General features: G+C 46.7%; 1 protein-coding gene across 1 annotated transcript; it reads left to right on the forward strand.

Annotated features, from left to right (window-relative positions):
• Positions 1 to 6,726: 6,726 nt before the first annotated feature.
• LOC130474657 (hyaluronan synthase 1-like) lies at positions 6,727 to 15,353 on the forward strand. The gene is given in 5 exon segments (XM_056846347.1): positions 6,727 to 7,362; positions 10,944 to 11,169; positions 13,203 to 13,335; positions 14,596 to 14,922; positions 14,924 to 15,353. Coding segments are annotated over 5 exon segments (1,752 nt in total).
• Positions 15,354 to 17,588: the final 2,235 nt, after the last annotated feature.

Raw genomic sequence — 17,588 nt, forward strand, 5'->3', positions numbered from 1 at the left:
CAGCCCCCCCTGACCCAATCTTTACAAAACTTGGGTGGTCTTTCAAGAAGCATCCTTTGAAGTTCCGCTCAAAGTTTGGAACCTCTACCCCCAAAAATGCCCCCCCAGAGCCGCGGAAAGGCGCGGTTGTGTTTTTAATGGCTTTATTCGGCCAATTTTTTCCCCGAACTTTGAATTCCCGCCGAATTGCACGGACTCGAAGCAGGGGAGTTCAGACTTCGGCATATCCCGAATCTAAACGGTCCGAATTCAGCCGAATTCGAACTATACCAAAAAATTTTTAATTCAACAGCCCTACTGGCTAGTATTTGGATGAGAGACCTGCAAAGAATACCAGGGACATGACATGGAGGCCTGCAATGGCCAACCACCTCTGAACGTCTCTTGCCTTGAAAACCCTACCAGGGTCACCTGAAGTCAACTGTGACTTGACAGCAAAAAACAACAAAATACATGGAACAGTGTGTCGTTGTGCGTACACCACAAAACTGTGAATGGAGACCTGTATTGAGATCAAACTAAATGGGATAGTGGAAATCCCTGATTTTTTTTTTTACATCACCCATGAGGAGGGATATTAAATTGACTTGGGATCTATCGTCCTACTGGGGGGAGGGTTAATCCCTTCTCCTACACCATTGGGGGTGTAGTCCCCATTCCTTCTAAACCACCATTTATCCCAGGGGAAGTATTTGCTGCAAAGGATTTCAAATGCTTGGTTCTCAGTACGGGGAAGCGAAGACCTCCTCTTCTGCCTTGGGAATTCTGTCCTGCTGGAGCCAATGATGTCGCCGATGGCAACCTGCACTTTGTTGTCTTTTGAAAAGAAACTGTTAGAAGGTTGACTCCGAAAGATTCCATCTTCAGTTCAGACCTGGAGTGGATCCTTCATGGGTGTTCAATAGAGATGGTGTGCTTTTAGCAGAAGGTATGAGTGGGTGTGGGGTTTTGGAGTCCGGGTAGTAAGGAGAGGTGTACACAAAGATGCCATGGGTACGGTGGCCAAGTGATCCCTGCTCCTGTCCCTTGACGAATTGTTTGATCAGCAGGCATGCACAAGGTAAATAAGGTAGGTGGGGCTGAGAGAGTGTGACTAGCCCAAGGTCACCCAGCTGGCTTCATGTGTAGGAGTGGGGAAACCGATCCAGTTCACCAGATCAGCCTCCGCTGCTCATGGGGAGGAGTTAGGAATCAAATCGGTTCTTCAGGTCAGAGTCCACCGCTCCAAACCACCGCTCTTAACCACTACACCACTCTGGCTACACCAAACAACTGTTTTCTCATCCTTTGGCAACTCTGTGGGGAATCAGGTCAGAGGTTGGCAGTAAGCCATCTGGAGGCTGTTAGGGCTTAGCTCGGGGTTGCCAGGTCCCTCTGGCCATTGGCGGGGAATGGGGGGTAGGGTGGCCAGATCCAGCTTGCAAAACTCCTGGAGATTTGGAGACAGAGCCTAGGGAGAACAGGAACCTCAGTGGGGTACAATGCCATAGAGTCCACCCTCCAAAGCATCCATTTTTTTCATATTAAAACACATGTCTTGCCATCCCTATCCTATCACTCAAAGCCCTCTCTGTATGTTGATCAATGCAAATCTTTACACCTACACTTTCCTATAATGTTCAAATGTGTTCTTCAATCACATTTTGGGACACTTCTCCAACTCCCTACATCCCTTCCAAATACATTTGACTGAAGGACTTTCAAAGGGCCTTAAAGAAACACATGCCCTGACCTGGATAGCCCCAGGCTGGCCTGATCTCATCAGATCTTAGAAGCTAAGCAGGGCGGACCCTAGCTAATATTTGGATGGGAGACCACCAAGGAATACCAGGGTTGTGACGTGGAGGCAGGCAATGGCAAACCACCTCCAAACCTCTCTTGCCTTCAAAACCCTACAGGGAGGGGCCATGGCTCAGTGGTAGAGCATCTGCTTGGCATGCAGAAGGTCCCAGGTTCAATCTCTGGCATCTCCAATTAAAGGGACTAGGCAAGGAGGTGATGTGAAAGACCTCTGCCTGAGACCCTGGAGAGCCGCTGCCAGTCTGAGTAGACAATACTGTCTTTGATGGACTAAGAGTCTGATTCAGTATAAGGCAGCTTCATGTGTTCATGTGATCTCTGTAGTCTGGAGATGAGCTGTAACTCCGGGGGATCCTCAGACCCCACCTGGAGGCTTGCTGTCAGGAGTCGTGCGGTCCAGGCAGGCTCTTGACATAAGTTAGGCCCATTTCTGTTCAAGAGCATCTTTCAGTTTTGTTTCCCTGAGCTGTTCAAACCATCCCCGCTCCCTGCCTCCCCACCCCCCTGCTCTGACCTTGAGTCGCAAGCAGGCAACTTCAGTATTATGGCTTGCTCCCTCCCTGCTTCCCACCAGGCCCTGTTATCTCCCAATTCCCAGGCCTGCTTGATCTTGCACCTGGGGTTGCTTTGTGCTTAAAGTTATGCTTTGTAGTATGGATGGTCATTAGCAGCTTTGAACCTGTGGATTGCTTATGCTGTACCTGCGGCTCCTGAATAAACGTTTACCTGCTTTAGACCTGCCTGTCTGAGCGAGTGACTTTTTGGGATTGCCGAGGTTGGCTGGAGAACCTCACACTGGCTTCCCTAGGCTTAGCAGCTACCCAAAGTTCCCACTCCCCGATTGGCTCTGGTGTTAATGACAGAGTTGAGTCTGGGTACTGGATAGGGTTGCCAACCTCCAGGTACTACCACAAAAAACACACAAGGGCTCTGTGCTGTGAGTAGTTCTCTGGTGTAGATCAGACTGGTGGTTTCTTTAGTCCAACATAATGTCTCTCAGAGTGGCCAGTCAATTACCCCAGAGGGCCAACAAACAGGGCAGAGCGGCCAAGGCCTCCCCCGATGTTGCCTCTTAGCACTGGCTAGAGATATCTAGGGATTCGAGATTTTCCCACTTGCGCCATGGAAGCTTGCTGGGTGACCTTGGGTCAGTCACACACACTCAGCCCTGACCCTGGCTAGTATTTGGATGAGAGATCTGCAAAGAATACCAGGGTCATGACGTGGAGGCATGCAATGGCCAACCACCTCTGAACGTCTCTTGCCTTGAAAACCCTACCAGGGTCGCCTGAAGTCAACTGTGACTTGACAGCAAAAAACAACAAAATACATGGAACAGTGTGTCGTTGTGCGTAGACCACAAAACTGTGCATGGAGACCTGTATTGAGATCAAACTAAATGGGATAGTGGAAATCCCTGATTTTTTTTTTTTGCATCACCCATGAGGAGGGATATTAAATTGACTTGGGATCTATCGTCCTACTGGGGGAAGGGTTAATCCCTTCTCCTACACCATTTCCCTTAGGTGAGTCCCCGTTCCTTCTAAACCACTATTTATCCCAGTGAAAGTGTTTGCTGCAAAGGATTTCAAATGCTTGGTTCTCGGTATGGGGAAGTGAAGACCTCCTCTTCTGCCTTGGGAATTCTGTCCTGCTGGAGCCAATGATGTTGCCGATGGCAACCTGCACTTTGTTGTCTTTTGAAAAGAATCTGTTAGAAGGTTGACTCCGAAAGATTCCATCTTCAGTTCAGACCTGGAGTGGATCCTTCATGGGTGTTCAATAGAGATGGTGTGCTTTTAGCAGAAGGTATGAGTGGGTGTAGGGTGGGGGAGTCCGGGTAGTAAGGAGAGGTGGACACAAAGATGCCATGGGTAAGGTGGCCAAGTGATCCCTGCTCCTGCCCCTTGACGAATTGTTTGATCGGCAGGCATGCACGAGGTAAATAAGGTAGGTGGGGCTGAGAGTGTGTGACTAGCCCAAAGTCACCCAGCTGGCTTCATGTGTAGGAGTGGGGAAACCGATCCAGTTCACCAGATCAGCCTCCGCTGCTCATGGGGAGGAGTTAGGAATCTAACCCGGTTCTCCAGGTCAGAGTCCACCGCTCCAAACCACCACTCTTAACCACTACACCACTCTGGCTACACCAAACAACTGTTTTCTCATCCTTTGGCAATTCTGTGGGGAATCAGGTCAGAAGTTGGCAGTAAGCCATCTGGAGGCTGTTAGGGCTTAGCTCGGGGTTGCCAGGTCCCTCTGGCCATTGGTAAGTATTCTGTAATTGTTCCTTATGATATAATCTTATGATTTTGTTTTCTTTCTTTTTCTTTCTTTTCAGTAGTATTGCAAAGAAGAGAAGAGTGGCATAGTCCACATTCAGAACAGCCGAGAAGGAAACATAAGGACGTGTTGTCTAGATCATCATCCACGTTTCGCCAAAGCTTCTTCAGCTGATAATTTCTATGTACATAATTTATTAAATATTAATTATTATTTATTAAAAATTACAAAAATTATTAAAATTATTTTAAAAGGATTATTATAATAGCAAGAACCATCTACATACACAATGTGAAAAAGGCAAAACAATCTATGTACACATATTGAAAGACATGCCATCAACTTACCAAAATGGTCACAATAAATATGGGAAGTAAAACCTCAGAATGACCGTTCCCAAACGCCAAGACGGCTCTTCTGAAGGTCAAAAACCTCAAGCTGTAACTAACAGTATCCTGTTGTCAGCTAAATTTCTAACTTCAGGTGTAACTGATTCGAACAAATTGATCTAAAAAAAACTGGGTTGGCTATGGACGTTAAGGGATCATGTAAAAACTATCATCTACAAAAAACAAGAAAGATCGAGTTCAGTATTCAATCCAGAGGGGGAGAGAGTCCGGAAAAGAAATATAAATTTGCATTCCATTTGTAGTAATATTTTTTGAATATTTTGTTGATCAAAAGAACGTCCCCGGTACTGCCAGAGAACACAAAAAAGCATATCATCCTCTGAATGATTCTTTTCAATGAAATGTGCAGTTAAACGGGCTTCTAATACCCGGGCACGCAATCTGGACCTATGTTCACACGTTCTGATTGTTCTCATTGTGCTATCGATGTACATAAGTTGGCATTTGCATAAAATGCAGTACATGGCCTGTTTAGAGAGGCAGTTGGAAAACTGGCGAAATGTAAATTTAAAGCCAGTGACAGTAGAAGTAAGTTCTTTTATTGGCATACATAACTTACACCCGGAACAAGATCCACAACGAAAATGTCCCACTGCGGGTGGGAGCATAGGTGCAATGAAAGATAAGTTCTCCACATTAAATGTTAATGCATCAGAGTGGGTGACACTGTCTCTGATGGTACGGGGTCTGCGTAATCCACATAGGGGAGAAGAGTGACATCCGGGTATATTTTCAAGGATATGCCAATGCCTCCTAACAATATCATTAATAAGTCGAGATCGAGGAGAAAATTGTAAGGACCAGGTGACCCTGTCTGAGTTATCGTTATTGTGGCTGCTGGAAATCAAAGAAGTCCGTGCAGTTGGAATTAGGAATTTAGCCGACAACAGGATACTGTTAGTTACAGCTTGAGGTTTTTGACCTTCAGAAGAGCCGTCTTGGCGTTTGGGAACTGTCATTCTGAGGTTTTACTTCCCATATTTATTGTGACCATTTTGGTAAGTTGATGGCATGTCTTTCAATATGTGTACATAGATGTTTTTGCCTTTTTCACATTGTGTAAGTAGATGGTTCTTGCTATTATAATAACTTTTTAAAATAATTTTAATAATTTTTTGTATTTTTAATTAATAAATAATAATTAATATTTAATCAATTATGTACATAGAAATTATCAGCTGAAGAAGCTTTGGCGAAACGTGGATGATGATCTAGACAACACGTCCTTACGTTTCCTTCTCGGCTGTTCTGAATGTGGACTATGCCACTCTTCTCTTCTTTGCAATACTACTGAAAAAGAAAGAAAAAAAAATCATAAGATTATATCATAAGGAACAATTACAGAATACTTACCTCAATAGAAGAACCTATCCTACCTAAACCATTGGCAATTTGTACTTTGTATATATTGTACATATGTGTTGTTTGTTTATAGCTAAGTATTCACTTTCACCTGCACTTTTAATATAAGATTTGTATTGCATTGATATTGTGTGCTGGTTTTTGTTCTCCTGAACCTCCAGGTACTAGCTGGAGATCTCCCACTGTTACAACTGATCTCCAGCCGATAGAGATGAGTTCCCCTAGAGAACATGGCTGCTTTGGCAATTGGACTCTATGGCATTGAAGTCCCTCCCCTCCCCAAACCACACCCTCCTCAGGCTCCACCCCAAAAACCTCCAGCCAGTGGCAAAGAGGGACCTGGCAACCCTAGTCCCGGAATCGTAGCAAAGCATTGAGGATTAGGAAAGCAGTCTGGTGGATACAGTGTGATGTGGTGATTCTGGGAGATCTGGGTTTGAATTCCTGCTCTGCCATGCAGGAGCCTGCTGGATGGCCTTGGGCCAGTCACCCACTCTCAGCGTAACCTACCTCACAGGGTTGTTGTGAGGATGGAATGGAGAAGAGAATGGTGCGAGCCTCTCTGGGTCCCCATTGGGGAGAAAGGCGGGGGGAGCAATTAAGCAAATAAACATTAAATAATGTCTGAGATGCATTACTTGGATCTTTGTCACTTGGAGAACAGCTGTAATAGCAGGAGATCTCCAGCCACCACCTGGAGGCTGGAAACCCTACATTGAAGTCCCAAACCCCTTCCTCCTCAGGCTCCACCCCCAAAATCTCCAGGTATTTCCCAGTGTGGAGCTGGCAACCCTAAGGAGACATGGAGAAGAATATTTAATAGCTGTATCCTTGTGTTTTCTTTTCCTCTCTTTCAGTTTGACAGTCTATAGTCATGCCACGTCCGGCGCCAAGCAAGCCTCAGACCTCCTTCCCCCGCTATTTCCTCACCTACTTCCTCTCTTCCCTCCTCCTCATCGCCATCTTGACCTCTTACACTTTGGGCTTCCAACTGGTACGGGACCCGCAGAACCTGGTTTCTCTGGGCCTCTACGGAGTTTTCTTGACTCTCCACTTCCTTGCCCAGGGATGTTTTGCATGCATGGAACTGCGTAAGCATCGAGCGGGCCCCCTGCCCTGCAGCCCCTCCAAAACGGTGGCCCTCACCATTTCTGCCTATCAGGAGGACCCTTCCTACCTGCGCCAGTGCCTCGAATCAACCCGAGATGTGGCCTATCCAAAGCACCTTCTCTCCGTGGTGATGGTTGTCGACGGCAACGGCCCTGAAGATCGGTACATGATGGAGATGTTCCGGGAGATCTTTCGTTGGGAAGACGTCGGTACCTACGTCTGGGAGGGCAACTACCACAGTCACCCAGGGACGGAAGAACTGAAGGAGGCCCAACAGCGGGAAGTGGAGACGTTGATCAGGAACAAGAGATGTGTCTGCATCATGCAGAAGTGGGGTGGGAAGCGGGAGGTGATGTACACCGCTTTCCGAGCTCTAGGGGACTCAGTGGACTATATCCAGGTATACGTTTTCCATTCTCATTTTAGTACATGTTTATGTGGCTCAGTGTTGAACCAAATTGGCCCTTTAAAAACGAAAACGGAATCTCGATCAGCCAGTGTGTCGCAGCGGCAAAAAATGCTAATGCGATCTTGGGGTGCATCAAAAGAGGCATCACATCCAAATCGCAAGATGTCATAGTTCCTCTGTACACTGCATTGGTCAGGCCGCACCTGGAGTATTGTGTGCAGTTCTGGAGGCCTCATTTCAAAACGGATGCGGACATAATTGGGTGGGTGCAGAGGAAAACGACGAGGATGATCAGGGGCCTGGAGACCAAGCCCTATGAGGAAAGGCTGAGGGATTTGGGAATGTTCAGCCTGGAGAAGAGGAGGTTGAGGGGGGACATGATTGCTCTCTTGAAGTATTTGAAGGGCTGTCACTTGGAGGAGGGCAGGGAGCTGTTCCTGTTGGCAGCAGAGGATAGGACTTGCAATAATGGGTTTAAATTGCGGGTGGAAAGGTACCTGCTGGATATTGTGGGGGGGGGGGATTGCAGCAAGAGTTGTTCAACAGTGGAATCAGCTCCCTAGGGAGGTGGTGAGCTCCCCCTCACTGGCAGTCTTTAAGCAGAGGCTGGACAAACACTTGTCAGGGATGTTCTGGGCTGATCCTGCATTAAGCAGGGGGTTGGCCTAGATGGCCCCTTCCATCTCTATGATTCTATGTAATGGAAGGATAAGATGGATTCCAGAAAAACCTGTATGTAAAGGGAAGGGCAGGCAAAGATTTTAATGGGTCTAAAGAACTTCTTGGAGGAAGGCAGCATGATAAAGCCTGGTCTTGTCAAATCTCAAAAGCTACCACCTGGAGGTTGGCAATCCTGCTTGGGAGGGAGACCACCAAGGAAGGCTCTTCAGAGGAAGGCAATGACAAACCACTTCTGCTCCTCCCTTGCCTCAAAAGCCCTTTGCTGGGGTCGCCATAAGTTTTTGTGACTTGATAGTACATAGCAGACAGAAAAGGCCTCTTAAAGATGCTTTTCAGAAAAGGAAAGGATAACGATGAACCATTGCCACTAATCCAAGTGTGAAACATGCCCGGACTTATGCCACTGCGCTAAAACAATTACACAGGGTGCTCCTGTGTTAATTTATGAATTGTTGTGAGTCAAGGTGTGTGCTACTTCCTGATAAAGGATGTGCAACAACCAGTTTGGGGGGGGGCAGCAGAAACTTTGTGGATTATCAATCTGCACTTCGATCACCAGTAATGACAATTGTATGATTTCAGTTATGGAAAGGGGTCTTCTCATACTGGCTATGTGTTGCTCTCTTGGTCTGAATCTTGATGTCATTTAGCTCTTTACCTCTAAAAGTTTGCAGACCCCTGCTCTGGGCTTTTGAATGGCTTAATGGCTGAAAGTTCTTTTTTTTAAAGGGTTTTGATGGTTATGGGGGGCACACCTAGCCACTAGAGTTTGTTGCATCCTAGGGTTGCCAACCTCCAGGTACCAACTAGAGATCTCCTGCTGTTACAACTCATCTCCAGCTGATAGAGATCAGTTCACCTGGAGAAAATGACCGCTTCGGCCATTGGACTCTATGGCGTTGAAGATCCTCCGCTCCACAAACCCCTCCCTCCTCATGCTCTGCCTCCAAAACCTCCCTCCAGTGGCAAAGAGGGACCTGGCTGCCCTACAGAAGTCACTTGCCTGATGACTGAGTTGCCAGCCTCCAGGTGGGGGTGTGTGTAGATTTCCCAGAATCACCCAGAATTTCCCAGATTAGTTATCTCCAGATGACAGTGACCAGTTCTCCTGGAGACACTGGCAGCTTTGGAAGGTGGATTCCATGTAGGATTGCCAGGTCCCTCTTCACCACCAGCGAGAGGCTTTTGGGGCAGAGCCTGAGGAGGGAGGGGGGAGGGGGGACTCCAGTGCCATAGAGTCCAATGGCCAAAGTGTTTTCTCCAGGGGAACTGATTTGTACTGCCTGTACATCCATTGTAATAGCAGGAGATCTCCAGCCACCACCTGGAGGTTGGCAACTCAAGTCACAATCCAGACTTGGCAACCCAACTGAAGGAAGCTATTTTGCAGTTTGAATCTGGCAAGAGAAAGAAGCCTAAATTTTGCAGTCAGTTGGCAAGGAATAGTCTTTGGGGAAGCAGCATGTGTATGCCACTTCTTTTGGAGAAGAAGGATGCCTGTTGACATTCCTAGACAAGTGTTCCTTATATTGATGCCTGCTTTCTGCCCCCTTCAATTAATATTGTGGAGAACAGGTTCATCTTGGAGGATAGGCCCATCAGTGGCGACTAGCCGTGGTGACTAAAGGGAGCCTTCACAATAGGGTTGCCAGGTCCCTCTTCGCATCCGGTGGGAGGTTTTGGGGGCGGAGCCTGAGGAGGGCGGGGTTTGGGGAGGGGACAGACTTCAATGCCATAGAGTCCAATTGCCAAAGCGGCCATTTTTCTCCAGGTGATCTGATCTCTATCGGCTGGAGATCAGTTGAATTAGCAGGAGATCTCCTGCTACTACCTGGCAGTTGGCAACCCTACTTCACAATCAGAGGAAGTAAATCTCTGAATACCAGCGCCAAGAGTCAACACCTGGAGAAGGCCTCAGCCTCTGTGCCCTGTTGTTAGGCCTCCAGAGTAACCAGTTGGCCACTGTGTGAGACAGGATGCTGGACTAGATGGACCACTGGTCTGACCCAACAGGGCTCTTTTGATATTCTTAGGATTTTTGTAAATAATCAGCTACTGTTAAAAGCATCAAAACACCACGGCTATCCACAAGGAAGCAGCCCTATTAAAAACTACCTTGAAACACCAGAAGGGTTGCCAGCTCCATTTTGTGGCTTTATGGATTATTAATCTGCACTTCGATCACCAGTAATGACAATTGTTATCATCTCCCATTATTACATCCAATCTCCAAGAGACAGAGATCAGTTCATCTGGAGAAAACGGCCGCTTTGGAAAGTGGACTCTATGGCATTATAACCCATTGAAGTCCCTCCCCTCCCCAAACCCCACTCTTTTCAGGCTCCACCCCCAAAATCTCCAGGTATTTTCCAACCTGGAGCTAGCAACCCTAAACATCGGGCTGCTCAAGAAATTGGGGTCTAGGAAGATGAGAGGGATATTCAGTAGGGGTAGGGTTGCCAACTGCCAGGTAGTAGCAGAAGATCTCCTGCTAATTCAACTGATCTCCAGCCAACAGAGATCAGATCACCTGGCCGCTTTGGCAATTGAACTCTACGGCATTGAAGTCCCTCCCCTCCCCAAACCCCGCCCTCTTCAGGCTCTGCCCCCCAAATCTCCCGCCGGTTGCGAAGAGGGACCTGGCAATCCTAGACTATCCAGATGTTTTCTGCCATCTTTTGTCAAGGAAGTTTTGTCAAGGAAGACCTGGCAACCCTAAGTAGGGGTATACTTCCCTCAAGAGTCAGAGCTGTCCCCACAGGAGTGGAGAGATTTGGAGAACAGTGCAACTGGACGTGGGGTGGACAAGAAGGAGTTTTTGGAGGACACTTGAAAAGTGTCCACAAGCAAAGGCCTATGGTCAAGGGTTCACCGTGTCCACTTCCACCCAGGTCTGTGACTCAGACACCAAACTGGACTCAATGGCTACCGTGGAACTAGTTAAGGTGCTGGAGTCAGATGAGCGCTACGGGGCCGTCGGGGGGGACGTGCGGATCCTCAACGTAACAGACTCGTTCATCAGCTTCATGAGCAGCCTGCGCTACTGGATGGCCTTCAACATCGAACGCGCCTGCCAGTCGTACTTTGACTGCGTCACCTGCATCAGCGGCCCCCTGGGTGAGTCTGGCTATCGGCTGCGTGCGAACCTTTTGGGTTTGGGGGGTGGGGGAAGAGCAGGGTTGGTTCAGAGGCTGTGGACTCAGAATTGGGAGCTTCAGTCAGCAGCCTTGGTTAGTAGGGTTGCCAGCCTCCAGGTGGTGGGGGAGAAACAGGCACCTCTATACTAATACCAAAGGTTAGGAAAACAGTATAGGAGCGAAAAACATTTACAAACAAGGTGCAATTTTTATATAAGCTACTGAGATTCCTATAAACATACTATGTGCAAATACAAGTAACCACACTATAACCAACACATAGTATGTACAAAATATACAATAAAGGAGCAGAAAATCTTTCAAAGGTCTCAGCAGAGTACCAAGTATGTACAAGTTCAAGTTCAATTTTCAGATGAATAAGAAGCCACAATCTTCAATAGGATTGCTCCTTTATTGTATATTTTGTACATAGTATGTGTTGGCTATAGTGTGGTTACTTGTATTTGTACATTGTATGTTTATAGGAATCTCAGTAGCTTGTATAAAAATTGCACCTTGTTTGTAAATGTTTTTCGCTCCTATACGGTTTTCTTAGCCTCCAGGTGGTGGCTGGAGATCTCCAGGCGACAAAGATCAGTTCCCCTGGAAAAAAATGGCCGCTTTGGAAGGTGGGCTCTATGGCATTATACCCCCATTGATGTCCCTCCCCCTCCCCAAACCCCACCTACCTCAGGCTCCACCCCCAAAATCTCCAAGTATTTCCCAACTGGGAGCTGGCAACCCTATTTGTTGGGCTTGTTATTTAGTCAGTTATTTAGAAATTTTCTGTAAAAAGCCCAACAAAAATCCTATCAGTGGATAGTTTTAGGAATGTCTGATGATATCAGAACACCAAGAGCTGTTCTAGTGAGTGACTGAATGTGTAGGGTTGCCCAGGCCCTCTTTGCCACTGGTGGGAGGTTTTTTGGGGGCAGAGCCTGGGGAGGGCAGGGTTTGGGGAGAGGAGGGACTTCAATGCCATAGAGTCCAATTGCCAAAGCGGCCATTTTCTCCAGGGGAACTGATCTCTATCGGCTGGTGACCAATTGTAATAGCAGGAGATCTCCAGCCACTACCTGGAGGTTGGTAACCCTATGAATGTGTAGGGTTGCCAGCCTTAGGTTGGAAAATACCGGCAGATTTTGGGGGTGGAGCCTGGGGAGGGCAGGGTTTGGGGCAGAAAAGGACCTCAGCAGAGTTGAATGCCGCAGAGTCCACCCTCCAAAGTAGCCATTTTCTCCAGGCGAATTGATCTGTACTGTCTGGAGATCAGTTGTAATAGCAGGAGATCTCTAGGCCCCACTTGGATGTTGGCAATGGCAACCCTATGAATGTGTAATAGGGTGTGCTAATTTGATCTCTGAGGTAGCTTTTAAGACAAAATTGGGCAATTTTATGGCATTAAAGTCATAATGTGGAAGACAGTCCCACTGGGCTCAAATGAGACTTGGTGTAAAGGACCATCAAGTTGCAGTGGACTTTAAGCCACCCCAGCAAGGAGCTTTCAAGGCAAGTGAGAAGCAGAGGTGTTTTGGTGTTACCTTCCTCTGAAGAACTCTCCTTGGTGGTCTTCCATCCAAATATCGACCCTGTTTAGCTTCCAAGGTCTGACAAGATTGGGCTATACTATTCCACTTTCCCTCCCTAAATGAGACTTAACTTGCTAGTAAACATGCCTGTCTTAACGTAATGGTGCAACATGGGAGATCCGCTTTCTAGGGTTGTTAACCTCCAGGTACTAGCTGGAGATCTACTGCTATTACAATTGATCTCCAGCCAATAGAAATCAGTTCACCTTGAGAAAATGGCCACTTTGGCAATTGGGCTCTATGGCATTGAAGTCCCTCCCCTCCTCAAACCCCGCCCTCCTCAGGTTCCGCCCCCAAAACCTCCTGCCAGTGGCAAAGAGGGACCTGGGAACCCTACCACTTTCAGACTTCAACGTAGAGTGATCTGTATGGGGTGCATTCATGCTGGCATAACCTTATCTTTTGGGGTGCATCATCTTTCCAGGCATGTACCGTAACAACCTATTGCAGATGGTCCTGGAGCCCTGGTACCATCAGACCTTCATGGGTAAAAAGTGCACCTTTGGGGACGATCGGCATCTCACCAACCGTATCCTGAGTCTCGGCTATGCCACCAAGTAAGGTTGCGCGAGAGAAGAGTCCTCTGGATTCTGTGTTTTCCTCCAAATGTTAACCGTAGTGCTAAGTGTAACAGACCACACATGCTCAGTTAGTTTGTGTCTCTATTTGGTACTTGATGGAAAAAGGTAATCCCTTGGGCCATGAAGACCAATGTGGCAGCTGTCTAGAGGTATCCACCAGGCAAGATGCTGCCTGCAGGAATTATTTTTGTCCTTCTTTGGTGGTACGGCTGCCAATTCTGACTTAGGAAATTCCTAGAGATTTGGCAATTCTGGTTTAGGAAATTCCTAGAGATTTGGGGGGGGGGTGCCTTGGGAAGGCAGAGTTTGGGGGAGAAGAAGGGGACTCCAGGGGACTGATTCTCTGTTTTCTGAAGATCAGTTGTCATTCCAGGAGACCGCCAGGCCCCACCTGGAAGCTGGCAGTCCTATTAGATGGTAAAGGCTGGAGGTAGTTTAGGGTTGCCAGGTCCCTCTTCACCACCGGCGGGAGGTTTTGGGGGTGGAGCCTGAGGAGGGCGGAGTTTGGGGAGGGGACAGACTTCAATGCTATAGAGTCCAATTGCCTAAGCGGCCATTTTCTCCAGGAGAACTGATCTCTATCGGCTGGAGATCGGTTGTAATAGCAGGAGATCTCCAGCTAGTACCTGGAGGTCGGCAACCCTGAAGTAGCTACCTTGGTTGACAAAGAAAATTCCAGAATGTAATGTAATACCTTGAATACACATGAAGCTGCCTTAAGGTCAGTATTGAATGTCTACCCTGACTGACAGCAGCTCTCCAGGGTCCCGGGTAGAGATCTTTCGTGTCACTTACTACCTGGTCCTTTTTAAGTAGAAAAGGCAGAGATTGGACCTGGGACCTTCTGCATGCAAAGCAGAGGCTGTTCCACTGAGCCACACCCCCTCTTGTTGTTAGGAAGGGCTGCCAAAAGACACCATGAACACCCAGGCAAGATTTAGCCGGTCAAGGAAGATCCTAGCCCCAGGATCGCATGGAAACGGGGAGAATCGGGGCTTTTCAGAGCCTCTATAGTCCCAGACCCATTCTCCTCATACCAGTGAGACCCAACCCAAGCATCGCCTGACCCATCTGGCTCATTGGGCCCCAGGTTGACTTGTGGCCATGGGACTTTGCCCGACCTCTCACCTTGAACGGGCAGACCTATGAAAAGAAGCAGCCACATGCCACCATAATCTAACTGGGCTTTTAGACTTTCTCCTCCAGACTAACCGTGTGTACCCTTCCCTCCTCCAGGTATGCCCCACATTCCATCTGCCACTCCGAGACACCTTCTGTCCTCCTGCGTTGGGTCTCCCAGCAGATGCGCTGGTCTCGCTCGTACTTCCGCGAGTGGCTCTACATGGTCCTGTGGTGGCCCCAGCACTCCCCCTGGCTGGCCTACGAGGCCATCGTTTCAGGACTGTTCCCTTTCTTGGTGGCCAGTACAACTCTGCGGCTCCTTTATACCGGCAGCCTCTGGGGTACGCTGTGGCTGCTCCTCTGCATCCAGATGGGCGGCCTGGCTAAGGCCTTGTATGCCACCGTCCTCCGTCGCAGTCCCATCATGCCCCTGGCTTCCCTCTGCCCTCTACATGGCTGTTCTGCTACCCACCAAGCTCTTTGCCCTGGTCACCCTGCCTTGGGCAGAGGGTTGGGGCACCTCTGGCCGGCTCCATATCCGCATTAACTATTTGCCTGTCTTGCCTCTGCTTGCTTGGTGGGGGGCTGTGCTGGTGGGATTGAGTTTCACCCTCTATAAAGAGGCCATGGGAGGCTGGCAGGATCTGGAAGTACTGATCTATGGGTTATCTGCCTGCTTAGCCCACTGGGGGGTTCTGCTCGGCTTCTATTTGGTGCAAGTGCGGCGTGCCTGCAGGCGTCGACATAGAATCTACCACTTAGATCAAGCCAGGAGAGTTTGGGAGGGCGGAGAGCTGGGAATCCCTGGAAAGTACAGACCAATGGGAGAAATGGGTTTCAAGCTGGAATCACTTCAGAGCAATTGTGTATAAAGGGTGGGGCAAGTGCCAAATGGTTTATTTAAATCGCTGCTAAAGAGACTTTTCCCAAGGTGTTAAGACTCCTGCTTTTCCAAGGTGGACACGAAAAATAAGCAACCTTCCTTCCTTCAGGTTGGGTGAAATAAAATTCAATTCAACAAAGAAATATATGTATTACAATGCACTCATGTATATATTAAAAACAAACTCTTATGTGACAAACACAGGGATGATCATCTAAAACTACATGCCAAACGCGTTTCGCCCCCGCCCCCGACCTTCTTTGGTGGTCTAGTAAAACATATTTTGCACACAAAGATCAAATACTAATAGAACATTTTTATATCAGCCAAGGTATTTATTCAAAGTGGTCTGGAAAAAATGGAGAATAAAAATATAAGCTAAAGGCAGTTTGACTATTTAAAAATCATTCTTCAAAAAGAAGGATGTTTTGGGTATTCCCATTCCAAATGGACCTTGTGCCGATGATATCAGGTTGTTACTAAAATATGATTTGAATTTTGAAAGCACACATCTGAGCAATGCTGTCTAAATATTTCTTTCTGTAAAAAATTAAATAAAAATACCACGTAGAACTATTGGAATAACAAAAGCAAATGCATCTTATCATAACAAGGCCAAATCATAGAACTTCTATATAATCTGCATACCTGGGACAGGCTGATGTGTACATTCAGAGTGTGCATACCAATATCAACCTAAGAGCTAGCTGATGATCAGAACCTTCCTTAAGTAATATAAAAAGGATGATGCAATCCCCATGACTCAGCAGGGTGAGGGAAGGGGAAAAATGAGAAAAAGAGAGAGAAAATGTGTGAAAGGGGGAGGGAAAGCTCCTTTGCCCTTTAGCTGAAAAAATTGTTATACAGCAACGCACCCATAAGTTACTTGATATAATACAGAAAAACAAAAATCATTGCAGATAAAGCCAATCTGTTTCCTCCTTTAGACCCTTTGGTACAAGAGTACTCAAAGTATATACCCAAAACATTTCTTCTCTTTAAAAGTATCAGTTGCTGAGAAGACAAAGCTGAGAATTGTTCAGCAACCCAGAAGCATAAGTCCTTATTTGTAAGACTGACGGTGGTAAAATGTTGAACTAATAGTGCTGTCAGCTTTTTTGTTCTAATGCCACTCCTGTGTTCACAGATTCGTATCTTGACTAATCTTGCAGACATACCTACAGTGAGGGAAAAAAATATTTGATCCCCTGCTAAATTTGCCCGTTTGCCCTCTGACGAAGAAATGCCCTCTGACTGGTCATTTCTTTGTCAGAAGGCAAACAGGCAAATTTAGCAGGGGATCAAATACTTTTTCCCCTCTCTGTATGTACATCAAATTGTATGATCATTGTATTACATATATTATACCACCGGAATTACAATTGGCAACACAATTTATATGGAAAATTCTATTCCTGGTTGAATTACAAAAAGTTGTTCTTTTAACAAAATACGTATGAACAGAGCAATGTCCACATAGGAAGTTCCCTTTTGGCAAATCCTTCCCATCAATAGTTGTATTCCTCCTAGTGGGGTCTTTTAGTTTACTACTGACCAGCATATCCTTAAGGTTTCTGGATCTTTTGAAAGTGAAGAGAGAGGAAGAGCTACATCTTGGGATACCTGATAGAAGATACCAATGTATTTGTATTATTCGCTTGACTCTAGTGAAGATGCTGTTATACGTTATGGTGATAACCATTCTATCATTATTTTGTTTCTGTACCTTGGGCATTGACAAAGATTATTGGGATGTTTGAAGTTTTATGAAAAGTTTCGGTCAAAATTTTTGATGAATCCCCCCTATCTGCAAATTGATTGATCAAAACTTGGGCTGGTCTGTGGAAATCTGAGTAGTAGTCTGTACTCAGATTTCTACAGACAAGGCCAAGTTTTGATCAATCAATTTGCAGATGGGGGTAGTCATCAAAAATTTTGAAACAAGCTTTTCATAAAGCTTCAAACACCCCAAGATCATCTTTGTTAATGCCCAAAGTAAAGAAACAAAATAATGATAGGATGCTTATCACCTTAACAGATTACTGCATCTACACTAGAGTCAAGAGAATAATACAAAAACACTGGAATCTTATATCAGGTATCCCAAGGTGTAGCTCTTCCCCTCTCTTCACTTTCAAAAGATCCAGAAACCTTAAGGATATGTTGGTTAGTAGTAAACTAAAAGTTTCCACTACTAGGAATACAACTACTGACAGGAAGGATT

Source organism: Euleptes europaea, chromosome 3, assembly GCF_029931775.1.
Source record: "Euleptes europaea isolate rEulEur1 chromosome 3, rEulEur1.hap1, whole genome shotgun sequence".
NCBI lineage: Eukaryota > Metazoa > Chordata > Lepidosauria > Squamata > Sphaerodactylidae > Euleptes > Euleptes europaea.